The following is a 22,968-nucleotide window of genomic DNA, read 5'->3' on the forward strand; positions in this document are numbered from 1 at the left end:
ATGGAGTTGACTTGCAACACTCCCCTTCCACCCCCAATTTATCTGGCTCATAGTACTGGGATAACTACAGCAACAAGGGTTCAGTCTTGGGTTGGGTACTCTTTGTTGCTTACTGAGAGGAAGCCGTTCTAAATTGGTGTCTCTGCTAATCTGTTCTTGGAATTCTTTGGAATAATCTCACAGGCTCTCCCTTTGCCTGTTTTTCATGACTTTTGCTCCCAAAGACTTCCTTTTACTCTTAGCTATATGTAATGATGCTTTTTAAAGACAGGAAGTGTTTACATGCCCACACTCATGAAGGAGAAGACATGTAGCTGGATCCAAGGGAGAAGATGAGTTTAAAGCCATGCGTGTCGGTAGAGTGTGGGGAGATTGAGAGTATGCAACTAATTGGAAGAAAGGGCAAGCCCTCACTCAGCAAAGCAGCCTTAGTGCAAGCTAGCTCCCACCTGCAATAAGGGGAGGGAAATACAAGATGTTGCTGCTTTGTCCCAGAATTTGATCTACACCCAATATTTGTGGGTTTGTTTGTTTGTTTTAGTTTTTTGAGACAGGCTTTCTCTGTGTAGTCCTGGCTGTTCTGGACTCACTTTGTAGATCAGGCTGGCCTCGAGCTCACAGTGATCCACCTTCCTCAGCCTCGCAAGTGCTGGGATTACAGGTGTGCTCAAAATTTGTGTTTTAAATTTCATACTTAAAGGCTGGAGATACAGCATCATATTAATGTGCTTATTTCATATGCACAAGGCCTGAGTTGGTTCCCCAATACTGAAAAAAGAAATAATAAACTTCATGTTTCAGAACCTTCATATTTGTGAGCATTACCCCTTTAGGTCACCACTGCCCGTGCTCTTGGGAGCTGTTGCACTGTCAACTTTTTTTTTTAACTTTTTAAAAATCATTTAATTAATTTATTCAGATTACAACTAAATTGTTATCCCGTCATTTGTATCCTCCTGTTCCTCCCTCTCTCCCACTTACGCCCTATTCCCCTCTCCTAGGTCTAAGACCGAAGGGGACCTCCTCCCCCACTATATGGTCATAGACTATCAAGTCTCATCTTGGTACCCTGTTTATTCTTTCTTTGAGTGCCATCAGGCCTCCCCACCAAGGAGAGGTGGTTAAATATGGGGCATCAGAGTTCATGGCACTGTCATCTCTTTTAGAGGACCAAAAATAGACTGTCCTGTTTTCTGTGCTGGCCTCAGCTGTTTAGACTTTGAAGCTGTGGATGATACAAATATCACATATAAAGCAAAAAAAAAAAAAAAAAAAAAAACAATCTTGTAGCTCAAAAACTTAAATCACAAAACAATTCTGGAGGAGCTCTCAAGAGGTCAGCAAAGGAAACACATCCTAGGACTATGTGTGTGCATAGCTGCCCACCTCCATGTTGTGGCTCACTATGGCTTTCTTACTTTGATGTGGAGATTGCTCCTAGAATTTGAATTCTCTGACAGCCAGCCTTTTCTTAGTCATCAAAAGGATATTGTCCGCCAGGTGCTGTCACCCTGAAGGGCTCTGTGAGATGTTTAGTCAGCAAAGTTGTGTGTCATGTTCTTGGTGGGAGGGATGAGTTCAGTAGAGAGAAGAGTCAGGGCAAGGGAACAAGTAGCAGAAACAGCACCAATTAAAGGCATCTTTTAAATAGCAAAGTAGGATTTTAATTTGGAATGTGGTAAGGGAGACTGAAGGAGTTCCCAGCCACCACCTGTTAGAAGGCATCTTTCAGGAGTTTGGGGTTTTGTTTGTTTCCTTTTAGAAAAGGTCTGTCCTGCTGTCAGTCTATGGAATGATAAGTTACAAGAGAAATTTATCAGGTGTATCCTGTTGATCTGTATCATCATGGCTAGCTGAGGAGATGATTTACTTACTTTATTATTTAGTTACTTGGTTTTTGAGACCAGCTTTTTTGTCTAGCCCTTGTTATTCTGGAACTCTGTAGACCATCTTCTGCCTCCTGAGTGCTGGGATTAAAAGCGTGCATCAGCACAGGGTTGAGATGATTTTAATTAATTAATTTATTTTTGGTGTTTTTGAGACAAGGTTTCTCTGTGTAGCCTTGGCTGTTCTGGACTCACTTTGTAGACCAAGCTGGCCTCAAACTCACAGTGATCCTCTTGCTTCTGCCTCCCGAGTGCTGGGATTAAAGGCGTGCACCACCACGCCCAGCTATTTTATTTTTTTAAACTCAGAGTCTTGTGAAGCTCGGGCTGGCCTTGAACTCATGATGCTCCTGATTTAGCTTCTGCAGTGGTGGCATGCATCACAACATTCAGCTTAGGAAATGATTTTTTAAAATAAGTTTTAAACATTACTTTTAATTATGTATTTGTGCATGGATGCAGGTGCTTGTGAAGGCCAGAGGTATTGGATCTCCTAGAGCCAGAGTTACAGGTGGTTGTGAGCTGTCTGTTCTAGGTGCTTGGAATTGAACCTCAGGTCTTTTGGAGGAGCAGTAAGTTTTCTTAAATGCAGAACCATCTCTTTTGTTCTTTAAAGTGCTTTTTAAAATTAGTGTGTGGCCAGGCACGGTGGCCCACGTCTGTAATCGCAGCACTCTGGGAGGCAGAGGCATTTAGATTGCTGTGAATTCAAGGCCAACCTGGTCTACAAAGCAAGTCCAGGACTACACAGGGGAATCCTGCCTTGGAGAAACAAACAAACAAAAAAAAAAGGAATCTGGGTATGGTGGCGCCTGCCTTTAATCCCAGCACTTCGGAGGCAGAGACAGGCAGATAGATTGTTGTGAGTTCAAGGCTGGACTGGTGAGTCCAGGACAGCCAAGATAATATAGGGAAACCCTGTCTTGAACCCCCCTCCCCAAAAAAAAGAAAGAAAGAAAACCAAAAAAAGAAAAAAAAAAATGTGTTTGTACTAAAGTGAATGTGTCTTTGAAAGTCAGAGAACAACTGGGAGTTCTCTTTATGAAGATTTGAAGTCAGGTGTCAGCAGGTGCCTTTACCTACTCAGCCATCTCGAAGCTCTGGGCATATGATTATTCAGCAGGGGTCAGACACTGCAAGATAGAGAACCATGTGTTTTAGCCACAGTGAGCATAGAGCTGGCAATCTGCCTGAGTTGAATCTCCCCATCCTCTATGTGAGATTGAACTCAGGTTGACAGGCTTGATAGCAAATCCCTTTATCTACTCAGCCAGGTGGCCAGCCCCAAAACTTCATTTTATAGCAGCACTTTTAAGTGGGTACAAGCTTGTATATTGGAAGAAGTAAAAAAATAATAAAAGCAAAAGGATGTTGTATTAGCTTTATTGCTATTTAAAGTGGCTCAGCCTAAATGTAATTGTGGGGACAGGAAGGCAGGGAAGTTCCCATCTTGCCATGATTTCCTTAGGGTCTTGAAGTTTTGCATCTCTTGACTCACAGTTTAGCTAGGTGCAGTGGCACATGTTTGCAATATCAGCACTCGGGAACCCGTTGGGGGAGGACTTTGAGATCAGCTTTGGGTGCATAGTGGGGCCCTGTCTCAGTAGAACAACAAAAAGGCCCAAGTTGGTCCTTGTGGACAAAAGTAACCCAGATAACTAGGGAAGATACATTGGTCTTTTCAAAAATAAATTATTTCATGTATATGAGTGTTTTGTTTATATATGTCTGTGCAGTGTGTACGACATAGCCCTGGAAGCCATAACAGCATTGGATCCCCTAGGAACTAAGCTATAGATTTTTATGAGCCCCCGTATGGGTGCTGGGAATTGAACACAGGCTCTGGAAGAGCAGTGAGTGTTCTTCATCACTGAGCCATCTCTCCAGCCCCTATACTGGCTTTGTTGATCTGGTTTGCCTGAATTCTGAAGGTGTGGCACAAAAGGAGATGACAGATGCTAGGCAGGTGGAATGAATGGCTGTAATAGACCAAGTGTGGGGTGCACACCTGTCACCCTGGTACTCAAGAGCCTGAGGCAGAAGGATTGCAGGTTTGGTAGTGGTGCTGTTAGAAAAGTGATGGGATAGGCGTTGGTAACCTTGCACAAATGGAGTAAAGTAGCAAGAACAGAATGTTCTTGAAAGAGAAAAGACATTTACGGTAACAAAATGACAGGGTGTGAAATAATCTTATGTGTAACCCTAGAGGCACATGGTCAGGAGTCAGTAGTGAGTTTGCAAGATGGGTCAGTGGTCAAGGCGTTTGTCATCAAGCCTGACAACTTGAGTTCAATTCCTAGATCTGCAAGGTGGAGGGAGAGAATCGACACCTGCAAGTTGCCCTCTGACCTCCACCTGCATGTTCTCTCTCTCTCTCTCTCTCTCTCTCTCTCTCTCTCTCTCTCTCTCTCTCTCTCTCTCTCTCTCTCTCTCTCTCTCTCTCTCTCTCTCTCTCTCTCTCTCTCGTTAAAATAAGTAGGCTTGTAATCCCTGACACTTAGGAATTGGAGGCAGGTATGTCAAAAATTCAAGGCCTGATTGACTAGAGTGAACTTAAGACTAGGAAAATCTAATGGCATCCTGGTGTTGGGAGAACCGACTCCCCAAAATTGTCAGTGTATGCTTCAAACCTATCATGCTCACACACATGATAAATATAAATTTAAAAAATTGAGGATTCCAGGGCTGGAGAGTTGGCGCAGCAGTTAAGATCACTTGTTACTTTTGTAGAGATCTAAATCTGGTTCCCAGCACCCACATAGTTGCTCACAACCATTCATAACTTCAGGTCCAGGGTACCTGGCACCCTCTGAACTCTATGGGTACCAGATATACATGCAAGCAAAAGACTCACACAGAATGAAAAGAGGACTAAGGACATAAAAGTCAGTGGTAAGGTGCTTGCCTGGCATGTATGAGGCCCTAGTAACAGCCAGTAAGAAAATAAAAAAACCAAGAACAGTGACTGCAAAGGTGTTAATGGGTTTTCCTTGAGAACAATAAAATTCTAGGTGCAAGTGGGATATGTGGTAGTAGGAAATGGAGTCTTGCGCCAAAACTCAGACATTTAATACATTGACTATGTCATACCTAAAGAGCAGTAAAAGCTAAAAGATCTGGGACCCTCCATTTTTATAGTGTTTTGTATGAGACATGAAGGAGCAGTGGTGCAGGAACAGGAGTGAGAAGCTGGGAGGGCATCTTACAAACCTTTCTAAAAGTCTAGTGGAGTTGAACAAAGTATCCTTGTGGAAGTTTTTGCCTGTATGTAGTTCTTTCTACACCCCAAGTCCCAGCTATTTTTGTGTGGTGACATATACCAGGATAGAAAATGCTGGCTTTCCGGGCGTGGTGGTGCTCGCCTTTAATCCCAGCACTCGGGAGGCAGAGGCAGGCAGATCACTTTGAGTTGGAGGCCAGCCTGGTCTACAAAGCAAGTCTAGGACAGCTAAGGCTACACAGGGAAACCCTATCTCAAAAAAAAAAGAAAAGAAAAGAAAAAGAAAAAATGCTGGCTTTGCCCTTTCTAGCACTGTGTGACCACTCAGTCCTTAGGGTGGGATCTGGCTCAGTGGGCAAAGCCCTCATTATGAAAAGTCAGATCTCCGGCACCCACTTAAAGGCTGCACAGGTGTGGCGAGCCTATCTCTAACCCAGCCCTTGGTGGGGGAATGGAGACTCCCAAGTACAAGCAAGTTAGCTAGACTAGCTTAATGAGCAAGCTCCAAGCTTGGAGTGAGATCCTACCATAGGAAATAAAGTGGAGAGTAATTGAGGATGCCACCTACGTCAGTCTCTGGCTGCCACATGCTGTGTTAACATGCATAGCTGCACACATCATACAGCCCACCCTCAAAACAGAAGCCCTTGACTGGTTCAAGTAATCGGGAACCTGAGCCTGCTTGGCGCTTAGTTCTTACTACAGAGCTCCAAGAAGCAGTCGGCTGTCTACTTTTTTTTCCTGTTCAACTTGTACTTGGTACAGGATGTCAGTGTACCCTGTGTGTTTTGCTTAAATGACTATGTGGTAAGAGGGTGAAGTTGCAGACAGTTGATTATTAAGATGTAACAAGCCGGGTGTGGTGGTGCACACCTTTAATCCCAGCACTCAGGAGGCAGAGGCAGGCGGATCACTGAGTTCAAGGCCAGCCTGATCTACAAAGCGAGTCCGGGACAGCCAAGGCTACACAGAGAGACCCTATCTAAAAAAAAAAAAAAAAAAAAAAAAAGATGTAACATGAAGCCGGGTGTGGTTGTGCACGCGCCTGTAATCCCAGCACTCAGGAAGCTCAGAGAGAGACAGAGATATGTAATATGAACTAGCTTACAGAAGCTGGACATGGTGGCTCATATGTAATCTTGACAACTTGGGAGGCTGAAGCAGGAGGATTGCTGCAAGTTCAAGATCAGCTGGACTCCATAGTTGCAGGTCAGTCTGGTTGACAGAGTGAGGCCCACTCATAAGTTCGCTTCTTTAAAAAATAAAGTTAATGTGTATGTGTATGGGTGTTTTGTCTGTGTGTGTGTGACCCATATGTGTGCCTGGTGGAAGCCAAGTGAGGGCCCAGATCTTTTAAAACTGGAGTTACAGATAGTTACGAGCCACCAACTGGGTGCTAGGCGTGGACCCAGGTCCTCTGCAAGCGCAGCCAGTGCTCTTAAGTGCTGAGTCATCTCCATGGCAACCCCTATCATCATTTTTTTAAAAAAGCAAAACCAAGATTTATGGAAGATTTGTGAAATCAGACCTGCAAGTAACAACAAAATGATGTCAAACTGGAACTATGAGTCCGATGTCTTGATTTACTTTCCTGTGTGTTGATTTTGGTGACCCATGTCCTCTAGCCAATAGTTCCATCCCAAGAATTATATTTTATATGTTTTATTAGAGTACATTTTAAAGCATAACAATCTGTTTTAATTACACTTAAATGTCTCTATGGGTAGGTTTCATATATTTTTTAATGAATAGAAAACATTTTGATTATATCTTTGGAAACATTTGTAGAGTTCAAAATCAGCTTGCAAACATATGGCTGCCAATAGGGGCCTTTGAAAAGTGCTTTACTCTGCAGAATTGTAAGGCAGAAAGTACAATGGCATTACATTGATTGAAAACATTGGGGGTTCAACCAGTAATGCACATGGTGGGATTTGTGGCTTCTTACATTAGCTACCTCCTCTGACCCACATTGAGACCTGGTCCTTGCTGCATTGCTCATGTACCTCAAGCTAAGTGATCTGTGCCAGTCATCTGACTCTGTCTGGACTGGCACTGGTCTCAGCCAATCATCCTTCTGCCATCTTCCTCTCCTCTTACCTACAAAGGTGCATTTGCTCCCCCTTCCAACCCTGCGTGGGTAGGAAAGATGCTGGTAAGGGAGGGCATATTCTCTGTTACACATTCTGAGCCGACTTTCCTCCTTGAAATGCCTGAAATTATGCTCTTGGATGGCAAGCCTAAAGACACATGTTGTCTTCAAGTACAGCCAGTTTTAGCAGAAGGTAGTTTTGAACAATCTAAGTAGAAATTGGACCTACTGGAAACTTCTTTTTTTTTTTTTTTTTTTTTTTTTTTTTTTTTTTTTGGTTTTTTCGAGACAGGGTTTCTCTGTGTAGCCTTGGCCATCCTGGACTCACTTTGTAGACCAGGCTGGCCTCGAACTCACAGCGATCCGCCTGCCTCTGCCTCCCGAGTGCTGGGATTAAAGGCGTGCGCCACCACGCTCGGCTCTACTGGAAACTTCTTTCATCTCAATCCTAGACAAATAAATCTTACATTCTCCAGAGTTCCTTAAGGTAGGAACATAGGCCTGGTAGACAAATGACTTACCAACCTATTCTTGGCCTTGTGATTGCTGTATGCTCAACACCACATCTTGGGCCTATCTGTAATGTCATCAACAGCAGAAATTAACTTTGGGGGGGAGTGATCAAAGTCTCTCAAATCATTGTTAAGGTGTGTGGAATTGGTCCATGCTTGGTTTGTAAGTAGACATCCAACAGTTAACCTTACAACCAATGAGGACCAAGGAAGCCATCAGAAATACTTAGTTCATTTTCACTTTGATCTTTAAAAACAAAGTTCTCAACGCCCCAGTACCTCACTGATATATTTTATTGGATTTGCAATGTTGCTTAATTAGATTATTTAAAATTAGTAGGTCATTTGAATACTGTTAACAATCATGCTGCAAGGTGCTAGTTGCTGCTTTCTGCCTCTACTTGGCATCTAATGGTGGTGTCATGCTGTTCCTGGTTGTTTCAGGCTGTTTGTTGCCAGCTCCCTCCCCTCTGTTAGACTGCTCAGCAGTGTAGGAGTGCTAAGGTACCTAGTTACCTTAGCCCTGTTACCAAGCGCTTGAGAAGTGCTTGGTGAGAGTGCTGACATTCACATTTTTAGTGTCTCCAGAATCCAGAATTTTAATTTGGGCAATATTTTGAATTTTAAGGCTTAGATTAAACTAGTAGTGTATGTCATAGTGAGGTCTTGGTCTTGGTTATGTCTTTTCATATTCCAAGAGTAGAGAATAAAAAATAAATCTTTCTCCAGTCCATTTTGGCAAAAAGGAAAAAGCCCCGGGAGGACTATTTTGTAAATAAATATGGAACATCTTAAGCAAGACAATATGCAAAAAAAAAAAAAAAAGTATACATGTATGCATTTCATTTGAACCTCAGTATTTGAAGTAAGCTCCTCCGTTTTGAAGACTGGCAAATGCTCTGAAGACAGACTCTACTGCTCTTTTTGGCACATGAGTTGGTCCTAACAACATGGTACTTTCCCTTGACCCTGGATGAAGGCAAACAGTCTCACTCCCTCTTGGCCATTCCCAGAGGTCCAATATGAAAGCCTCAAGTGGTGGCCAAATGCTGACCCCAGGGCACCTTGAGGAACAATTTCTTTGCCATGAAATGGGATTTCATCAGTGCCAGGCTCACCCAGACTATGTGTATGACAGTTGATAGAGGACCACAATTGAGAAGCAGGGCACTGAGATGGTAAAGATTCCAAGCCCTTCTGGAATTGACTGGCTGAGAAAACTTAAAGTAAGGAATAGTTCCAAACAAGTGTCAGTGGGTCATGGAGACAGCTACATGCCCATTCTCCTGAAGGCGATGTCATAAGTTACTAAGGAAACAAGGCAGTCATTTTAGAAATCAGCCCTCAGGATTGAAGTCATTTGTCAGGTTATAAATGGTAGCTCCTTTGTCTACCTGCCAATAAAAATACACCTTAGAAATATTAGAAAACTAAGAACAATCATTAAATAGTTTCAGTGTTTCGGTTCTTGGCTCAGTTCTGACTCAAAGTGCGGCTCTTTTCCCCTCACATTCTAACTGGGACAAGTCTTTATCACACAGGCACACCGAGCCCGCACAAAGCTTGTCTGCCACATTTCTTGATAAGGCAGGAATGCACTTTTCAAATCTCCAGAACATGGCCTTTCTCATCTCTCAACACCATTATTTCATCACTTTTTGTGACTAGGGGGAAATCCTTTGTTAGACTTTCTTGCGGGGTTGACATCTCAGTGGCTGTTGGTGCAATGCTTTCCTCATCTAGTGAGAAAGCAAAGACTGAAGGCCTATTAGCTGCTTCCCTTGCTCTTCCTTGTGGACTCTCTCACACTAGTTGACTTCTTAGTTATCTTGCTTCAGGCACTGACTTCACAGAAACGGGCAAGATTTCAGATCCCTAAAGTTTACAGGGAAGGAAGGAGAGCCTGAGATCTGTGGTAGGGCATCAGCTTCCACATTCCCACTGGAGATACTTCGGCTTAACTTCCACCCAGTCCAGTACTGGCTTTGTGGGGTCGGCTCAGGGGTACTGCTAGCCTTTAGAGAAACTTGTGCAATGACTGAGCTTCCAGACAGAGTTCAGCCAGGCTGGAATCTGAGAGCCTTTGAGAGGACGCATCGGAAACCTCCCAGGCAGGTGTAAGGAATATCAGATTGCTTTATTGCATCTACTCGTGTCTAGACAGTCAAGGAGCAAGTTTGAGCGCCTAGGTGGATGGTGGGCAGGGGAAATGAAGACAAAGGTGTCTCAGATCTGCCATTGAGCAGTGGGGAGAGGAGGAGGAAAGGAAAGGAGCCGCTGGCTAAAAGCAACACATTTTTGAGGACAGTGACAGCCACTCAACTGGGGTTACTCCTTGCCTCTGCCTGACCTGCTGGGCTCAGACAGCCTAGTGCCAGAGAGTGAAACTGAGCTAGATTTTTCTTTCCCCTAATGTCTGACCAGCTCAAACACATTAGGTCTGTAATGAAGTCACACCTTTCTGTGAGGCTTTCCCTCGGTGACCCATGACACTTGGATCTGGTACTGTTAAGAAAGCAGACACGTCACTCCTGCATACCTACATGACTTCCTATCCTCCACTCAATACTCAGTCTGCCTAGCTGCTGGATTTGTTAATCAGAGGTCAGCACAGTGGCAGGTGGAATTGCAGTAAGGCCAGCACCAAGAAGTGGTGGTCGGTGGTGCCAGCCTGGGGCTCTGCTCTTGGTACAGAGCCTGACTTTATGCTGATTCATGCATCAGCTCGGACACGTCTCCAGCAATCCCAGGGAATGAGCACAAGGAAGTTCCTCCACCTGGATACCTTACGTGCATGTTAGTTTGCATTTTCAGATCTGCTTCTATTGGGGGCAATGCACTTTACAAAGCTCATTAGAAACTTGGTCTAAAAGAACACATGTTTTAAAGAGCATTAAAAAAGCACGAGGAAGCCGTCAATCGCAACAGGAAGATTGTTCTGACTCAGGCAAGACATCTTTCTTTCTTTCAGGGATACTATCACAGCCAGCTCATGACTGTAACAGATAACAGTAATGGAGGAATAATTTGCCTCGCAGAGGAGCCCCAATTTCCACCGGAGGCAAGCATTGCGTCTTCTTCCCTTGCCTAGCCTTCCCCACTTGCTCATGTGGACCTACTTAAGTCTCACTTTTTGGTTCCTTGTCTTGACCACTCTTCTGACAAATGGACTCATACATGGTCAAAGACAAAGAGGAGGCAAGGGGAGGGGGGGGGGTGGTCAGAGGCCAAAATAAGCTCGAATTTACATAGCTTGTGCCCGGAAAATGGCCAGTTGACCCTGCAACTTCCAGATGAGCCTGACACATTTGCAGACATCAGCAGGTCAACTGGTCTCATTCTATTTGCCTCCCGCTTCTTCCATCCAGAATCACGGATCTCCTCTGGGGCTGGTAAAAACAGCTGGTTGAAGTCTCAAGTCTTTGGCCATTCTTAGGGATGGTCATTTTGTTCCTAAGCGTAACCCCTTCTGGTGTGACCCACGTGTTTTCTGCCAACTCCCCACAGAGAAGGCCAGGGGAAACTGTCTGAGTGGGGCTTCTGATAGGGGACAGCAGGACCTTGGAATCTATCACTGTGGATGCAGAGGGTAGGTGGTCCATGATAGGGAATAAGATTAAGCTCTGAGGTCTTCCTGGCCTTGACCTGTGGAAAGGTTTAGGGCCCCCAGATGCTCGCTCCAGTTTTGAAGAGAGAAGGTTGTCTCCTGATGGTTCTGTCTCTGATGTGCATTTCCTGCACTGCACCACGGCATCCTGTGTGGAGAGCGGAGTGGTTGGACCTGGTTCTGGAGAGCAGAGGGACCCCTCACATGTGCACGATGTAGTGCCGTCCTTCCTCTGGGATACAAAGGCTACCGGCTCTTGCTTTGGTTGCTCTTCCTCTGGGTTTTCCAAGGAGGAGGGAGAATCATCTTTGGTGGGTTTCTGAGGGGTCTCTGTGGTTGAACCAGGTTCTTCCTGGGTCCTCTCCAGAGGCTGCACCCCTCCTTCCCCTGTGCTCTGGGAGGGCAGTGGCTGTGGAATCTGTGTGTACTGAATCTTGGGTGGGATGACAGGAACTGCCTTGGCCTGACACATTTTGACCATGAAAGAGGTTCTCACAGCTGACACACTCACTGGAGCTGAGTTCCGGCGGCCTGTAAGGGCATGGGCAACAATGTCCAGGTCCTGGGTGTCCTGGGCATTCCAGGGGGCTGCTTTACAGGGAGAGGAGGTCATCCAGGTGACCTTGGTGTCTCCCAGTTCAGAGAGCTCTATTCCAGGTGAACTGAAGGAAGCCCCATTCTCAAGTCGGAAAAGGTCAGCGATGGGAGTGGCAGAGTCCAAGTTAAGGGAGGAAGGCCTGTGTTTCCCCTTTGAGGGCCCACACTCAGTGCTCTTAAGCTGTAACTTTAGGGGTGGCTCCTCTGGTGAGACGCTGTCTTGAACCCTAGGTGAACTCTCCTTGCTGGTGTCTGGCCCGGGAGCATCGCTGTGTTTCATCTGGGGGTTGCTGAGTCCCAGTTGTGGTCCTTGCTCCTTTTCCTCTGCCAGGCTGATGAAGTCGGTTTTCTACTGGTTTGGGGGGTATACCAGATGGCCCCTTTTGGCTGGGAAGAGTCTCTAACCCTTTCAGACCAGAGAACTCTCTGAAGGCTTTTAGGGCTTTCTCCTCCCATCCGGCAATCTTGATCCTGGCTTCTGGGGACTGCAGAGTCTCATAACTCCTCTCTGTTTCAAGATTAGCACAACTGCTGGAGAAGGGAACCTCCGGAGTCCACTGGCTCTTATCAATGGTTTTGCTATCTAGAGAATGGCTCTGGCGAAGGCTGGGCCGGTGGCGAAGTCTCCTTTCTAATCGGTGGCCCTGAGAGCCATGCACCTGGGACTCCTGGACTTCTTTCAGGGTGGGAGAATGAAGGGGACTGGTCACCCACTGGGGCTCCTCCCAAGGTTCTACCATCTCCAGGCCATGCTGAGCAGTGTCTGTCACAGTGTCATCTTCGTCACAGTCTGAAGGCTCTTGCACTGAATGGGGAGCATCTCCCTCTTCTTGTGGGGTGACCTCAACCTCCTTTGTTGGGCTTGAAAGAGCAGGGCCTTTGCTCTCAGGAACAGCATGCCTTGCATTCTGCTTCTCACCTGGGCTTGCAGTGGCCTCTCTCTGACAGAGGCTAGGGATGTCAGGGCTGGGTTTGGGTTTTGAATGCTCTGTGTAGGGTTCTGTCCTGGAATTCCTGGATGCATCTTCTCTGTCAGGACCTTCCTTTGACAGCAAGACCCGAGGCTCCTCCTCCAGTGGAGTTGGAGGAGGAGGAGCAGGAGGGAGTGGGGGAGAGAGATTTCTTGAGCCTCCTATCTCTATCCTAGCTGGAGAAGACACCTTCTCAAACAGAATTATTTCCAGAGGGGCTAGACTGGCTGGGTCTGGCCTGAGCCCCTGCTCAGACTCTGATCTAGGGGGCATGCAGGCTGGCTCCAGGTTTTCTCTGTTGGTAAGGATGGCAGCCTCCTGTGTGCTCTGATTGGCTGAGTCCCTAGTCCATCCCTCCAGAGGTGTAGAGCTGCCAGATGAGCTCCCAGGGGCCTCTGGGAAGGGAAATCTGGCTGGCCTTGACTCAGTAATTGGGCTTGTTTTCTGAGCAGGAGGTGGCAACGACGAGAGCTCCTCCTCTGATTCGATGATTTTCAGTTCCTGTTGAATCTCGGGCCAGATCAGGGCCTGAGCTAGGTCGTCTTCATCCTGAAAACAAGAAGAAGCTAGTTACTTTTGAGCCCAGATCTGGGTATTGATGTCTGCTAAGAGTCCAGTGAACAAGAAGGAAATGGAGTGGTGCCAGTACTCCAGCCAATAAAGAAGGCAGCCTCAGTAATAACCGTGGGTGTCTGAGAGCCGCGAAATACATTGTGTCTTCCCGTTTAACTTTTCCAATGCCCTAGGAGACAATATGAGGCTCGTCGAATAGATTAAACAAACTCCCGGAATCATACAGTGGAAGACCAGGATGGGGATTCAGTCCTGTCCACAGTGGAACACGATCTGCTGTTGACCTCAAGTCTCAGCCAGCTCTAAGCGCACGCTGTTGTATATTCCAGCAAGTCCCTAGCCTTCCACTGACTCGTAATGCGTCCCTTAGCTCGTGTGTCTCATGATGTAATTCTCTTATGAGGAGAAGCATCTCAGGGAGTGTCTTTAACCAGTGGAGGTGTGAGTCTTTCTGAGAAGTTTAATATGCTGCTGCTGTCTCATCTCTTTGCCTGGCTTTGGCTCTGGAGTACTAAGGGTTAAATCTAGGGTCTCATGCATAAAGGTTCATGTGTTATATCCCTAACCCAACCCCCTTTAAAATGTTTTTTGAGACAGGGTTTCTCTGGGTAGCCTTGGCTGTCCTGGACTCACTTTGTAGACCAGGCCTTGAACTCACAGAGATTCGCCTGCCTCTGCCTCCCAACTGCCAGGATTAAAGGTGTGCGCCACCATACCCGGCTTCCTTTTTTTTTTTTTCTTTTCTTGAAGCTCTCCAGTATTACTTGGCCAAAAGCAACCGGATTTCCCTTTACTGCATTCTTTTGTGCGCAGTTATGTTTTGTCCACTAGCTTTTGTTTGTTTGTTTGTTTTCTTACTTCACTCAGCAATTCCAATCACTGAATGCTTACTAAGAATCACGGTTATGCACAGCCCACAGAACCAACTAAGCAGGGCTCACAGGAGCTCACAAAGACTGAAGCGACAATCTTGGAGCCTGTATGGGTCTGAGCTGGGCCTCTGCATATACCGTATGGTTGTGTAGCTTGTGTAGCTCTTGTGGAACTCCCAACAGTGAGAGGAGAGAGAGAGAGAGTTGTATTTGATTTGAGATCTTTTCCCCTCCCTCATCCAGCTGTGACATGAGGGGGATGTGCCTGGTCTTGTTGTAACTTTCTAGGCCATGTTTGGGTGATATCCCTGGGAGGCCTGCTCTTTTTTTTTTTTTTAAAGGGAAATGGAGGAGGAGTGGATCTGGGGGAGAGGAGGGGTAAGGCCAAGGGACTGGGGGGAGTGGAGATAGGAGAGACTCTGGTCAGGATGTAAAGCGGGAAAGAAGAAACAACAATGAAAGAAACACTGTTATGGTCCCTCACCATTCTTCCATACGTCCACTTTGCCCTGGATATTGACCTTTCCCTGGGAAGCTGGCAGCCCTAAAAGCAGGGGCAGTGGTGACAGTCTTGGCCACTGTAGTGACCCTGGTGCTCAGGAGAGCAGACTGTTTACCGCAAAGGGGGGAGGGGACGTAGTACATATGCTCAGTGAATGGATGACATGATGCCTTCGCTTGTTAACTTGAATTCATCCTAGGTTTTTCTGGTTCTAATGTTATCTACCTCAAAGAGAGGCTGTTCGTACTGACAGGGCTCTCCTCGTCAGGATCAACCCCCCCAGAGACTCTCTGCCAAGGCAAACATGCTTCATTGGAACTCTTGCCCTCCTGAGGCCACTACCTCACCTCAGCTTTGCCCAAACTCCCAGCATATGGTCCTCTTGACGTATTCCAGAAGCAAATTAAAATGCTGTAGGCTTCCTTTATCCCTCAGCACATGCCTCTGGTGATGGTTCTGAGTTACAAATGCAGGACTCCTCCCTAGGTGTCCCCCAGAAAACCTCCTTACACCTTCTATGTAAACCCATCTCATAAAACATCCATGGAAAGTTCCACCCCTAAAGAGTGGACAAGATTTGTCAGTTTTGGTGTCGGATTTGAAGTTCTCTAAGAACACAGACTAGAGAACCTGGAAACCTCTTGGGTTTTATAGACAGCTGTGGACAAGCACCAGGCCAGGATGGCTAAGGGAAAGAGAATGGGGCTCACAAATGGTCATCGTACTTGAGACGGGGCTACAACCAACAGGCTTTGTGCTGCCCCTGGGGATGAACGTAAAGACATGTCAGTGGTTTATGGGCCTTGGAAATCTGAGCTGGATGGTTGCTTCCCATCCTGGTGGGACCTCTCAGAGGTCTGCTGCAAGGAAACCCCAGAGCAAGAAGTGAGTTTTGTTTTTGTCTTGAGACAGAGTCTCATACATCCCAAATTGTCCTAAAGGCCATTGAAATCATAGTCCTCCCGTTTCCATCTCCTGAGTGATGGGATCATAGGAGTGCGTCATCATTCCTGGCTAGGAAGTGAGACTTTTTTTTTCCTGTTTTTTGAGACAGGGTCTCTCTGTGTGGCCTTGGCTGTCCTGGATTCACTTTGTAGATCAGGCTGGCCTCGAACTCACAATGATCTGCCTGTCTCTGCCTCTCAAGTGCTGGGATTAAAGGCATGGGCCACCATGCCCAGCTGGAAGTGAGACTTCTAAAGATTCATTAACTTTTTTTTTTTTTTAATATAGCCATAAGAGGAGGCTAGGAAGATGAGTCAGTGAATAGAAGGGCTAGCCTTGGAAGCCTAACAACGTGAGCCGGACCCCTGGAGCCCACGTATGAAGCTGGATGTGGTGGTGCACAACTGTAATCCTAGCACTCCTGTGGTGAAATATCAGGTAGCAAGAGGGAAACTGCTTAGAAGCCTGGGGGCTGGTCAGCATGCAGCAGAAACAATAAAAGAAAGACACTGCCTTAACAAACAAGGCAAGAACAGGCTCCCCAGAGTTGTCCTCTGACCTCCACACATTCATGCTATGGCATTCATATATGCTGAGATACACATGCAGCTGTAATCACACATACCAAATTAGAAATAAATTAATTAAATATGCTTCTGCAGAAACTCAATTTTTTTTTTTTTTAAATCGACTCTAAATTGTACCCCTTGTGCCTGAACCAGGCAGAGTCACCTTACCGTCTCATGGAGAAGCGCCGCTTCAGTCCTGGCCCCGAGGCTCTCCTGTGGAGCGGCTGGCTTCAGCTGGCCAGCTCCCTGCCTCTCCTCCACCACTCTCTCTGCATTTGGCCTCTTCTCTGGCTCCCTTGAAAGTTGAGAGCCCAGGGATATATCCAAGGTTTTCTTCTCCACTTGGGTACCTGGGTCCAGGGGAGGGCCTTGGCTACACTCTGCTTCGGGTTCTGGCTTGGTGTCCTCGGCAGCTGCCTTCTTAGCAACAGAAGCTACGACGAGAATGTGAGTGATCAGTACAAAGGGTTCATTTTCTTTTCTTTCTTTCATTTTGTTTGTTTGTTTGTTTGTTTGTTTTTGTTTTTTGAGTCAGGGGTTGTTTCTCTGTATAGCCTCAAACTCGCAGTGACCCGCCTGCCTCTGCCTCCCGAGTGCTGGCATTAAAGGCGTGCGCCACCACGCCCGGCCAAAGGGTTCATTTTCAAGACGGCATTTGCAGCAGCACCGTGCCACTGCTGTTCTCCTGACAGTGTTCTTGCCTCACATCCCAGCAATCATGCACTCCAACGGCTCTCAACTGGGAGCCATTTTGCTCCAAATTTTCCTGTCCCCTTGGCGACATTGGCAATTTCTGGAGAGGGTTTTGGTTGTCACAACATTGGAAGGGATGAGTCCTATTGGTACTTACAGCACAGCCTCTGAGACCGTAGAATTGTGTTGCCATATGAGGTCATGTAACTGAATGCAGAGGCTGTGAAAACTGTGGCAAGAGTGAAAGCTCGCTGAGGATGCAATAGCCAAAATGCATTCAAAGCCAAATGGATCGTGGCAGTTTTGGTTTTGATGTGCTACCCTCATGGCAAGCAACACCAACAAAAACTGTCTGACATACCTTGGCTCAGATCTGAGAGTGCCGTGTTAGGAATTGCAGTGTTTGGTGGGGTTTTTTTTTCCCCTCCACTTGCTTGCTACAAGTTTTAGGGAAAATTACTTATTCCTGTACAAGCAAATGGAGATGATGATGATGATGATGATGATGATGATGATGGTGATGATGATCATATCATCATCATCTGTACCTCAGAAGGTTGTCATGAGAACCGAGATTATGCACATAGGACACTTAGGTTATGCCCAGTGGCATAGTAGGTACTGAAGAGCATTGATGCTAATTGAGATAGAAGCCCTCCGTTGGTTTGACTGTCAAGACTTTTCTATTGAGGTTCTCCCTATTCCATCTTAGGTGGGTTAAGTTGGACTGTTGATCAAAAGAATCCTTTCTAAGTGTCTCATGCCTGTAACTTAAGCGTTTGGGAGGCTGGGGCAGTGGGATCCTTAGCTGGAGACTGGCCTGTCTCCCAGAGGAGAAGCTTAGAAGATGAACAGTCACAAGTACTCCCACTCTCTCTGGACACAGGCCAGAGACGGCATGAGCCTTGAGCGTGTGACCCATCAGCTCTGCGCTTGATATGATCAAACCCAAGGAAGCACTTTCTCAGGGCTGCGGTTGCTGGCCCCGTCCTTTGCGGAGATAGAAATGAGGAGGGATGGACGAACAGAAGCGCAGATCCCGCAAGCCCAGCTCTGCAGCAGGGCATTCTATGTCTCCTGACTTCTCGCCTGTGTGGTGGTTAGAAATGGCCCCCATAGTCTCATGTGTCTATAGGGAGTGGCACTATTAGGAGGTGTGACCTCATTGGGGGTAGGTGTGGCCTTTTTGGAGAAAGTGTGTCACTGTGGAGATGGGCTTTGAGGTCTCCTGTGCTCAAGCTAGGCCCACTGTGGCACACAGAACCCTTCTGCTGCCCTGTGGATCTAGAAGTAGAACTCCCAGCTGCTTCTCCAACACCATGTCTGCCTGCGTGCTGCCGTGCCTCCCGCCATGACGGTGATGGACTAAAACCTCTGGAACTGTAAGGCAGTCCTAGTGAAATGTTTTCCTTTATAAAAGTTGCCTTGGTCGTGGTGTCTCTTCACAGCATTAGAAACCCTAACTAAGACACTGTGTGTGTGCTAATAAAACAGTAACATTTACCGAGTTCTTACCATATATTGGACACTGCCCTGAGGTCTTTGCATGTGTTAGCCAAATGCTGACACCAAGTTACAAATAAGGTATGGTTATTAACGTCGGCATTTTGTAAGTTAAGAAAATGGGGCACAGGTTATCAACTCAGTGAAAATCCATGGCCAAGCATGGGTTCGAGACAGCCACTCTCTTGTTATCTCTTGTAATGGGGGGAGGGGGGAGACCCTTCCGTCCCTATTTTACCTGGAAAAGGCTCAGCTCCCAAGGGCTTCTCTTCTTCTGGCCATCCTCCGCTCTCTGAACCTTGAAAAGAAAACTCTTCTAGGCTGGAGAGAGACTGCAGCTCTTTGGGCGGTGTTCTGCACGGGGTGCTGTTGGTACTGATGACCGCGGACACACGGAGTGGCACAGACACGGCGAAGGGTTCTGAGATGTTGAGAGCCTTTCGCTGGTGGCGCGGTGAGGGCTCCATCTGGAACAGGCTGCTGGTGAAGACGGATTTGCCCGGGCTGTCGCTGGAAGTGTAGAACATCCCCAGAAGCTTCGGGGCGGACTGCTCGCTTTCAGGGTCTCCGATGGGGCGGAACACCTTCAGCTGCTCCGGCAGGGGCCGGATCTGACCGCCCACCTCGCAGCCCCCCTCAGCCCCGGCAGGCATCCCCTCATGACCCCATTCACCCTCCTTGCTGAGGTCACAGGAGCTGCCGGCGCTGCTCGCGTGCATTTTTGTGGCTGGAATGAAAAATCCACCAGTGGTGACTGTTCGATTGAAATTTCCTTTGCTTTCTTGCCCTGGTGAAGAAGAGCAAGCAGTGGTTAGTAACCTGCACGTGCACAGACTGTGGCTGCCGCAGGGGCTTTCCCTGAAACTTGTAGCCTGGTGGTTGTTTAACAAAAAGTGAAAGAGATACTAGCAATTCATCCACCGAGGCCAGAGTTGCTAGAACAAATGTAAACCCTTGTTGTTTGGTTATGGGTGTCATTATGCAAATATATGTGCCCGGGGGTTGCATTATCATTATGCCGGCTGTTTTTTGTCAACTTGATACAAATCTAGACACATTTGGGGAAGGGAACCTCTATTGAGAAGATGCCTCCATCAGATTGCCTGTGGGGACATAGTCGTAATTTAGTGATCGATGTGGGAGACCCCATCTTACTATTGGTGGTGCCACTCCTGGACCAGTGGTCTTAGGTTGCATAAGAAAGCAGGCTGAACAAGCCACAAGGAGCAAGCTAATAAGCAACATCCCCTGTTCCTACCCGGACTTTCCTGAGAAGGTTGTAAGATTAAGTAAACCCTTTTCTCCCCAGGCTGCTTTTTGTTACAGTGTTTTATCATCGCAGCAGTAAAATCATCATCCTAAAACATTAATCAGTGTTTACTGGTATAAACAAGCCTTTCAGTTCAAAATGATGACGGTAGCACTGCGGAGCTCATGGCCAGGAAACTCACAAATTCAAGACACATCATCATCCTGGCATGGAGCCAGTGTTGGCTCTTTCTGTCCCAGGTTCCCTCTACCTTAGCTTTTAGCTCGTTGACCTTTAATGTGGCCCAAGTTTTGAATGCAAAGTCACTGTGGTCTCCTCTGTGGCTTAAGGAAGTCTGAAAAAAGGGGAAGGGTCCTATATCTTGTTGGGAGGAGCCATGGGCTGGTTTGGAGCTAGGTGATCATGTATACTCATAACTGCAGCTAAGCAGGTGGCAACTAAGCTAAGCAGCTGTAGAATCTCACTGTGGTGGTTTGAAAGAAAATGCTGGCCCCACCCCTATCCCCGCCCCGGGCACATATATTTGCATGTTTAGTCCCTAGTCGGTGGACTGATTTGGGAAGGGTTAGGAGGCATGGCCTTGTTAGAAGAGGTGTGTAATCGAGCCCTTAATTAATTGCTTTCCTTTTTAAGCTGCCTTGGCCATAGTGTCTCTTCACAGCAGGCAGACAGAGCAGTAACTAAGACACTCACCTTCCACGGGCACTGAGCACAGGGAGTCCATGCTTTTGGCTGGTCGGATGGTCGCCTTCTCCACTAAAGAGCAGAAAAAGCTTATCAAGGAAAAGCATTCAGAACCACAGATCAGGCTATAAGCATACGAGACGAACTTCCAGGAGCTCTTTCCAAGTCGTTATAATATATTTTCTCCTTACGGAGTTGCCCCACTCCACTCTCCATGCTCCTATTTTCCTAATGGGGACTAGCCTTATGTTAAGAGGGCACAGGTTTTTTATTAATTTTTTAAATTAGTATTTTACATATAAAAGTAAGTTGTAACTTTGTCAAATGAGAAGTCCTGAATCCAGTTTAATTGTACAAAAAGTGTTCAAGGAGTTGGAGCAATGGCTTAGTGGTTAAGAGCTCTGGTCTTCCAGAGGACCTGGGCTTGGTTCCCAGCACCCATTTGGCACCTCCTGTCTGTAACTCCAATCCCAAGAATCTGGTGCCCTCGTCTGGCCTCCCAGGGTACTGCATGAACATGGTGCACAGACGTACATTCAGACAAACATCTTTACGCACAAAGTAAGAACATAATGAAAATAATTTTTAAAAAGCACTCAAGATGAATTCATGGCATAGACTCTAAGGGACTGCAGCAATCTGTCTTATCTGGAAGACCGGAGTGTGGGGTTGTTGGCTACACCCATACCTAGCAGTACCAGGAACCTAGGACATCAAATGGTGACCTGGGTGGGGTGGGGTGGGGGTGGGGTGCCATCATCAGCTCTTCCCCAGAGGCTGTGCTCCATGGAATTTGTAGAATGTTCCTCAGGCGATTTCACCCACCAGCCTCACCAAATGGACAGATCTCTACCAAACTGGAGTGTGTTTGAACACAGACTGTGCACCTGGTATACTTTATGCATCATTTTAGGCTGCTGTAGATGGGGCTGGGGAAAAGTTTAAGTTTAAAATGAGTCGAGAACCCAGTTGGAGCCTAAAACACTCATAGGTTGGAAACTTAGCTCCTCAGCACATCAGACTCAGGTTATGGGGGCAGAGACCTCCCGAAGAGCTGAATGGCTTTCTTGTTGGGACTGGCTAGCTGCTGGGAGGGCCTGTCTTCCTTTCTCCATTTTCCACTTACGTGCCTCTGTTCTTCCTCCACCACGTGCTGAGCAGCATGAGATTCTCACCCGATGTCAAAGACGCTAGCATGGCCAAGGCCTTGGACTTCCTAGCATGTCGAACCATAAACTATTATTCTTTATAAGTTACCTAGCCTTGGGGGTTCTCTTACAGCGAAGGAAACATGATTAGAACAGCTTTTCCTTCTAGGCCAAGCTTGCTAGGGGGAAGAAGAGAACTTGGAGGCTAAGAAAGAAGTGCAGGACCAACTACCACTAAGGTAACTCTGGATTTGGATAGATCCAGGTTTGAGTCTCGACTCTGCTACTTTGTGGCTGGACAACTGCAGCCTTTTAAAGATTATGCCTCCTCCCCTTCCCTTTCTCTCTTTTGATTTTGGTCTTTTGAGACAGGGTTTCTCTGTGTAGCCCTGGCTGGCCTCGAACTTTCTCTGTAGACCAGGCTGGCCTCTAACCCAGAGATCTGCCTGCCTCTGCCTCCCGGGTTCTGGGATAAAGGTGTGCGCCGCCACGCCTGGAAGATTACCTTTTACGTGTATAAAAGACAACAGAGTTTTTAAGACTAAATGAGAAAGGACTATAAAGTAAACATGGTGAGTTTCCAGACCAGCTAGGACTACATAATGAGACCCTATCTCACAAAACAAAAGAAAACAAAACAGCCTGCTGATGACTGGTAGGATCAGCCAGCGCTCACCTCAGGGGGAGATGGGAAGCAGCTAGAGCTGGTGCTAACTCAAATTAGGAAATAACTCATGCCTGATTTTTTTTTCCCCTTAAAATTTCCCCTTTATCTCCCCTTCATCCGAACTCTTCTCTTTTAAGAGGTTCTGCCTTAGGCACTTGGCCTCCTGCACTTGGGGATTCTCTGTGACTCACCACATGGGAGGATGGGCTGCTGCGTGTCTCCCCCACCATCACCACCACCACCACCATGCTCTGTCAAGGCTCCGAGTTCCTCTACCCTCTGCATTCTCAGTGCCATGCCAAGAGTTTTACCCTCTGGGAGCCAATGTTTGTACAGGATCATAAACTGACTTATCATCCTAAAGCTGCCTGGCCAGCATCCCTGCATCTGTGTATTCTGAGACTCGCTTTGCCTTTGTGTCCTATGTCTGTCTGGTTACCATGTGTTGACCTTAAGGGCCACGGTCCAGGTAATCAAGAGATAACCCTGGGTCAGCCCCCACCCTCCCTCCAAGCTCTGTAGCTTTCATCAATAGCTCCCAAGCATTCCAAAGTACCTCTCGCTGTAGTAACTGAACACTGAGGATCTGTCAGTTCATGCCTATGCTTAGAGGATATTTTTGCCTGAGGTGTTGATCTGGCCTCCTGAAGGTGTACC

General features: G+C 46.8%; 1 protein-coding gene across 1 annotated transcript in view; it reads right to left on the reverse strand.

Annotated features, from left to right (window-relative positions):
• Window positions 1-10,462: 10,462 nt before the first annotated feature.
• The window catches only part of Arhgap31 (Rho GTPase activating protein 31), a 113,867-nt gene continuing 101,361 nt past the window's right edge, over window positions 10,463-22,968 (reverse strand). Inside the window, 5 exon segments of the mRNA XM_051149913.1 lie at window positions 10,463-12,260; window positions 12,262-13,434; window positions 16,515-16,780; window positions 18,781-19,329; window positions 20,506-20,568. Coding sequence (XP_051005870.1) covers window positions 11,046-12,260; window positions 12,262-13,434; window positions 16,515-16,780; window positions 18,781-19,329; window positions 20,506-20,568 — 3,266 coding nt within the window. The 3' untranslated portion in view covers window positions 10,463-11,045.

The sequence above is a fragment of the Acomys russatus genome, chromosome 8 (assembly GCF_903995435.1).
Source record: "Acomys russatus chromosome 8, mAcoRus1.1, whole genome shotgun sequence".
Classification (NCBI taxonomy): Eukaryota; Metazoa; Chordata; class Mammalia; order Rodentia; family Muridae; genus Acomys; species Acomys russatus.